This window comes from Lottia gigantea, assembly GCF_000327385.1.
Source record: "Lottia gigantea unplaced genomic scaffold LOTGIsca_4, whole genome shotgun sequence".
NCBI classification, from domain to species: Eukaryota; Metazoa; Mollusca; class Gastropoda; family Lottiidae; genus Lottia; species Lottia gigantea.
Genome location: NW_008709379.1, coordinates 2,264,851 through 2,272,582, shown reverse-complemented (window position 1 = coordinate 2,272,582; position 7,732 = coordinate 2,264,851). Strand labels below are relative to the sequence as shown.

The window sequence follows — 7,732 nt, the reverse complement described above, 5'->3', positions numbered from 1 at the left end:
TTTTTAGCCTAACCGTCTGAGATGGATCTTAATTCTTATCACCAGCTTTAATTTGGCTTCCAGATTCAACTTCTTGCAAGATTTATTTTCTAATTTGGAAACCAGACAGTACCGAAGCCCGTTCAAAGGTTTTTTACAGTTTAGCTGCAGTGAATTTTTTAATTGCCTCATTAATGTTTTGTCAATATATGAACTGAAATTTAGATAGGTTCTCTCATCAATAACTCTCTGTATGCGAATCAATCGTTTCATTTGTCGCTCGGGTGTTACATCACAACATTAATTCACCGAGGCAAGGTAACATACGCCCACTGACAGCTGTCAGAAATGATAAAACAGTCTCAAGTGACTAAAAATACAAATGTTCTCGAATTTTATTAGTTTGAATTAGATTACATTATATATATGCCAGTTATTTACGAACACATTTTGACGCGTTTTTAAAAAGTCAAGGGCAGTAACTCAAAAACCGTTCATCGAAAATGCGTCAAGTTAGAATTTGTCCGAGATCTTATCATTGATCACACCAAGTTTCCCCAAAATCGGTTTAAAACTGTAGCTTCTATTGTGCTCACAAACAAATTTTGAAGCTTTTTACAAAGTCAAAGGCAATAACTCCAAAACCGTCGATCGAAAATGCGTCAAGTTGGAACTTGTCCGAGATCTTATCAATTCCAATGATCACACCAAGTTTCATCAGAATCGTTTGAAAACTGTATCTTCAATCCTGCTCACGAACTATTTTTAACAAATTTAATTGTTTAATTTTAACAAGTCAATGGCAATAACTCAAAAACCGTTCATCGAAAATGCGTCAAGTTAGAACTTGTCCGAGATCTTGTCAATTCAAATGATCACACCAAGTTTCATCAGAATCGTTTAAAAACTGTATCTTCAATCCTGCTCACGAACTATTTTTAACAAATTTCGACGCGTTTTAACAAAGTCAAGGGCAATAACTGAAAAACCGTTCATCAAAAATGCGTCAAGTTAGAACTTATCTTATCAATGTAAAGCATCACACCAAGTTTTATCAAAATCAGATGAAAACTGTAGTCTCTATAGTGCTTACAAGAAATGTGACGGACAGGTGCGATGACAATATACGACCACATATTCATGTGGACTTATAAAAATGACTTGGTAACATGACACATATACCAACCGTAAGAATTAAAGATCAACCATCGAGTTGGAATTTTCACGGCTGACCAAATCCACATGCCATTGATGCGTGGTATTCGTTTTGGCAAATGTCTTGTTTTGATGAGATTAGATACCGATGACTCAGCTAGTGGAAACCAAACAGAACTTTTTCAATAGCACACTGCATGATGTTCTCTAAAGCACACTACATGGCGTTCTCTAAAGCACACTAATGATGTTCTCTAAAGCACACTAAATGATGTTCTCTAAAGCACACTACATGATGTTCTCTAAAGCACACTACATGATGTTCTCTAAAGCACACTACATGATGTTCTCTAAAGCACACTACATGATGTTCTCTAAAGCACACTACATGATGTTCTCTAACACACACTACATGACGTTCTCTAAAGCACATTGCATGATGTTCTCTAAAGCACACTACATGATGTTCTCTAAAGCACACTACATGATGTTCTCTAAAGCACACTACATGATGTTCTCTAAAGCACACTACATGATGTTCTCTAAAGCACACTACATGATGTTCTCTAAAGCACACTACATGGCGTTCTCTAAAGCACACTACATGATGTTCTCTAAAGCACACTACATGATGTTCTCTAAAGCACACTACATGATGTTCTCTAAAGCACACTACATGATGTTCTCTAACACACACTACATGGCGTTCTCTAAAGCACACTACATGATGTTCTCTAACACACACTACATGGCGTTCTCTAAAGCACACTACATGATGTTCTCTAAAGCACACTAATGATGTTCTCTAAAGCACACTACATGATGTTCTCTAAAGCACACTACATGATGTTCTCTAAAGCACACTACATGATGTTCTCTAACAAACACTACATGATGTTCTCTAAAGCACACTACATGATGTTCTCTAAAGCACACTACATGATGTTCTCTAACACACCCTACATGATGTTCTCTAAAGCACACTACATGATGTTCTCTAAAGCACACTACATGATGTTCTCTAACAAACACTACATGATGTTCTCTAAAGCACACTACATGATGTTCTCTAAAGCACACTACATGATGTTCTCTAACACACCCTACATGATGTTCTCTAAAGCACACTACATGATGTTCTCTAAAGCGTACTATATGGTGTTCTCTAAAGCACACTACATGATGTTCTCTAAAGCACACTACATGATGTTCTCTAAAGCACACTACATGATGTTCTCTAACACACCCTACATGATGTTCTCTAAAGCACACTACATGATGTTCTCTAAAGCGTACTATATGGTGTTCTCTAAAGCACACTACATGATGTTCTCTAAAGCACACTACATGGTGTTCTCTAAAGCACACTACATGATGTTGTTTAAAGCACGGTAAGTGGTGTTGATGTTCTTTAATTCTATTCTTTTCCTTATACCATTATTAGTACCTGGCATTATAAGAACCTGAAATAAAGCTCTTTTGTTACAACTCAACATCTGCTGTAATTGTACATTTCATGGCGGTCCTCGTGGTTAAATTCAATACGCTATCTGAGTAGATTTACTTCATTGAACTGGTAATTAGTTCTTAAATAATGTCACAATTACATCCAGAGGGAACAAAAACAATCTTCTCGTATAGTCTTGAGTTATCGACTTGTGACGAAACTTCATTAGGAAACTCATTTAACATTTTCATTGATGAAAATTGTGTCGACTATTTTCATGGAAGAGTAAAAACTATTTTCTAGGGTGGTACAGTAATGTAAATCAATCAAAACTAAATAGGTTGTTGTAAATTGCATTAACTCTACGACCTGCTAATAGAGGAGAGATATGGTAGTCATTCGTGCAGAGTCGACAGATTAACAGACATAAAGCTAATCATTATAAAACATCGAATTGCTAGTATATATATCAAAAGGCTTTATAACAATAGTGGATATTAAAAATGCTCAAAAGTTTAAATAAGTATCATACAAAAATTTTTATCACCAAAAATAAAGATAAAATAGCTATTGTCTGAGCAAAGGAAACTACTTTTTAAATTTTATCCATTTTTATGAGAATTGGAATAGCAGCCTCAGAATAGTACTGTTAGTCTTTGAATGTTTTTGCGTCGATAAAAATATACTTTTTTGTACGTTTACATTGAAAAGAAACACATTTAACTTCTAAAAATTTCAAACCAAAAACGTCACAAATTTTGGCGGAAAATTTGCTTCTATAGAAAAATTTTGAATACAAATCATGTATTCTCATGATTATATTTTTATCGACATAAGAAGACTATCAATTCTATTTTGATGATGCTATTCCAATTCTTATAAAAATAACTTTTTACTTTGTTCTGACAGTAATTAATATATCAAATGCTCTTTTTATAGCAGAAATCTAACGTATACTATGATCAATTATCAACGTAGTGAATTCTTATTATTTACAAATTAACCATGAATAATAACAGCAAGGTATAGTGAATTATATGGTTACCGCCAAACTTGTATTAAGCAAGGTGGTTGACTATTGAAGGCCATCGTACAACAATATTTGAAGGCATATCAGCAGATATCTAACGATAACAACAGAACACGGCTAACAACAATTGTAGAAGGCTAGGGTTAATAATAAAAAAACTAGCGGTATATAATATTAATATCATGACATAACGAGATATCGTCAATGATGGGCGGATCATTGATGACATTTTGCTTCAGATCGGTTTTCGTAAAATTGTGTTAATGAGGGGTTAATTAGTCAGGATATAAAAAAGACTGTGGCAGAAATGAACATATTGCACGCTAGCTGGTTTCAGTAAAGTTGTATCTACCTCGGTAATGAGGCGAGCCTCTTTGCCTTGATTTCTCACGTGATTTTAACTTCAGAGCCATGGGGAGATAATTTCGTCTGCATTCAATGCCATTTCATAATTATCTGTAATTCAATTATATCCTTTAAAATTGTATCGAATAAATGTATTCGAACTTTGTCTTTTAAAAATATCACTTGATGACAATCTCCAATAGTACCAGACGAAATAACCACCATATATGCTGCAAAACGTTAGCAGAACTTTTACTGTGACCGTTTGACACACTGTTTATCCATTGATTACATTATATTTGGATAAAAAATATTTAATAAGGTTATCTTCCCTTGGGGATATAGAAACAACCTACACAGTTCTACATTCTTGTAGGATAACCTCAACCTTTTCAAAATTGACCTTGCCTTTCAGTCATTTCAGAACAATAATTGCTCCTGTCAAACTTCTCCACCTCAAGAACAATAGATCAATGAATTTCAGCAAATATATCATATTTAGTCATATTGAGTCTCGCATCTGAGGAGATGTTATATTGCCTTTGCTGGTCAATCGAATTTCACCAGTTAATGTTCTCTTTCGTATAAAATCAGCTGAAACGTAGTACTGCCGGAGAATGACATTACAAAATATAAAATTTAAAGCTAACATATACAAAAACAAAAATTGCCCTCAGTTAAAAACAATTTTATAATATGGTATGTGCCCATATGAAACACTTTTCTAATCAGCGTAATCATTTCTAGAGTATCAGTAAACTTTTGAAACTGTTTTCAAAATTCTCTTAAAAGCCTGTAAATTTCCACCAATCGGCTATTTAGCAAAAATTTCACATAAATAACTTATATTTCAAATAATATATATCACATATCACAATATTAAAATATTCTCACTGTTTAATTAGTGCTCAAAATATCAAATGTAAAGCGATATAGAAATATTAAAACAGAACTTGAATCATGTTGTTACTCGGTTTCACGCTATGCCATCCTCAGACAACTGACCTATTTTCAGTCTGCGACCCTCTGAAGTTCGACAAGTACTATTAAGCGTGAAACTCTTGAGTAACACCATGATAATAGATCAGTTGTATGAAGATCGCATAAAGTGAAACCCTGAGTAACAATATAATTCAAGTGTTTTAATATTTCTATATTTCAAATTTTGTTTTTATACTTGATTTCAAGAGCTTATAGTTCGAGTAAGAACGCCGTGAGCGAATTGTCAGCGTTGTAAACTTGTTGGTATGTAAAGATATTGCTAAAATCCATTATAAAAAGAAAATTTTATTTGACCAACACTGACAGAAGGTGATATTTCTTGGTTACCCCAGCAGTTATTCCCTTATATTCTTATAAAATCAAATTTAACAAGAATCCTCCCTGTATGCTGGCGTGGTGCCTGCCAAGAAAAACTGTTAAAAGGGTTATTATTCCCCTGTTAACAATATATTCCAATAAAGCCAAATCAAAATAAACAATTTTACTTTCAGCATGTTAAATTATTAATATATTTCTTTCAATATGTAAGAGGAAAAGTTGTCAATGGACTCGGAATGAAATTAAGGCCATTTCTTTTTCTTGAATTTTGGAAAGAATTATATGTTAAAGTCACATATTAATTTATATATTATATTACAATAATAAAATATCTTAACTGTTAAAATAGTGCTCAATACATGTACATCAATTGTAGAGCGATATAGAAATATTTTTTTAGGTTCTGTATTAATATTTCTATATCGCTTTACAATTGATGTATTGAGCACTAGTCTCACGAGCATCTTTAATTTAACCGACTGATAGAAAATAATTCCATCTATCTGTGTTACGTCTAGGAATGTTAATATGACTCGGTTCTATAAATTGTGTCATTTTGATTCAAGTTGAAATATATTTTGATTTCTAGTATGTTTATAATGGTTAGAGTATAGAAAAACAGTGCTTGTTGTTTCCTTCTACAGGCTTTTTTCTTACTTAGATTTCTTTACATCAGTGGCTAGGCAGGATTTTTGCGGACGTTTTGTCCCCCATGACTGAATTCATCGACAATAATTCGAAAATATAATCATCTAGTAGGTTAATCTCTATCATTATTTTTTTATTTTAAACGAAAGAAGCGCGTGTCTTACCTTTAATTTAACGATGTTTCGGGAATTCTGTAACTTTCCATTTTAGATCTTAATAAATGTTAAGTTGTTATCCGCATGTTTCACATCACGAATACACTACAGAAACATGTCTGCATCACATATACTAATTATTAAAGGTGTCTTAAATTGTTTCCAATGATGTCAGTAGAGTATTAGATCGGAGCAGCAGAAAATCCAAACTAGGTCTAAACTAGATATAACCTAACGATTTTACGACAGTAATTGTTTTCTAGTACAATAAAAGTAATCTTTTACACAAGAGTTCTCAAGTGTTTCTTTACAACTTGATGAGGGACTTGTTTTTAGATTAGCCTTATCTTACAGACAAACAAATTCACCTTAGAGAATACAAATCCATCATCAATTCACGTCAATATTCACCTCGAATTTTATCAAGCCCAGAATCAAATTAATCAATTCGACACTTTCTTGAATTTGATATATTTCCTCGTTTTCCACAAATAAAATTAATCAATGTTAATGAAGTTCTAAAGACAGTAAGACTCTTTCAAATTCAATTAAATTTTCCAAGCTCATCACTGTACTCTTTCTGCGCTTTGTGGTAAAATATATAACGTTCGTTCACTTTATAAATTACAGCGGTGCTGTGACCAAACCCTTGATATGGTTTTCAATATCTGTAAACCACTGAATAAGATATTTAATGGATAGTAACGGTAATGATGTCTCTATCACCAAGTATTGCCTTAATAATGATAGAATTTGATTACGGATGATGTAGAAACTATACCAACTCCACTATATCACGCTCGCTATTGATCACTCATATCACATGTGTGACATGTTATTGCGTCACAAAACAAACAATTTAATGCTTTGAGAGTGTTCATAACAATTCGAAATATCACCAAAAGTATTTCAAAAGTGGCTCTGATGACATCCTGAGCAAAGGCGAAACTCCGGACACTGTTTCGGATCTCTGCACTTTGCTTTGTTTAAATACAAGATCTATTTCCAAGGTAATTAAGAAGTGTAAATTGATAAAGATTAGTTACCATATTAAACTTCATGTACCATTTATTATATCATCAAGATATTTGTAATTATTACATATCTATTCTAGGTATGTTGTGAAATATGTCCCACTGGTCAATGATCGCTCTCATTGCCTGTTAGTAGGCACATAGTACCTCAGCGTTTTTTTGGACACTTTCGAATAGATTAGCTATTAATTCCGTTTTATAAACCTCATACTAGGGACCTAATGATATCATGTGATTTTCAAACGTGACAATCAAAATGCTAATCAAAAAGTCAAAAAGGACCGTAAAACAGTTGCCAGAAGTTAAAACTTACTAAACAACAATTTTGAATAACAATATAATAATACAAGTGCCTTCAGAAATAATGAAACCTTAAGAAAATTAAAAAGAGACAGAAATACCATTAAGGAAAGATTAAGATTCTATCAGCGATCAACCATGTAACAACAACAGTTTTCAATTAACAAAAACCATCAAAGACTGATATCACTGTAGGGAGTGAAAGTCACTGCTTAATGTTGATGGTAATAAAGGGGTGGAGGGAGTGGATGTCACTGTTGAATGTTGATGATAATAAAGGGGTGGAGGGAGTGTATGTCACTGCTTAATGTTGATGGTA

General features: G+C 33.1%; 1 protein-coding gene across 1 annotated transcript; it reads right to left on the bottom strand.

The window, feature by feature from the left end:
* Positions 1–1,375: 1,375 nt before the first annotated feature.
* LOTGIDRAFT_153680 (hypothetical protein) lies at positions 1,376–5,031 on the bottom strand (the record flags this gene model as incomplete). Its single annotated transcript, XM_009059701.1, has 3 exons — positions 1,376–1,939; positions 1,978–2,501; positions 4,962–5,031. 3 exons carry the CDS (start codon positions 5,029–5,031, stop codon positions 1,376–1,378), a joined length of 1,158 nt encoding a protein of 385 aa, XP_009057949.1.
* Positions 5,032–7,732: the final 2,701 nt, after the last annotated feature.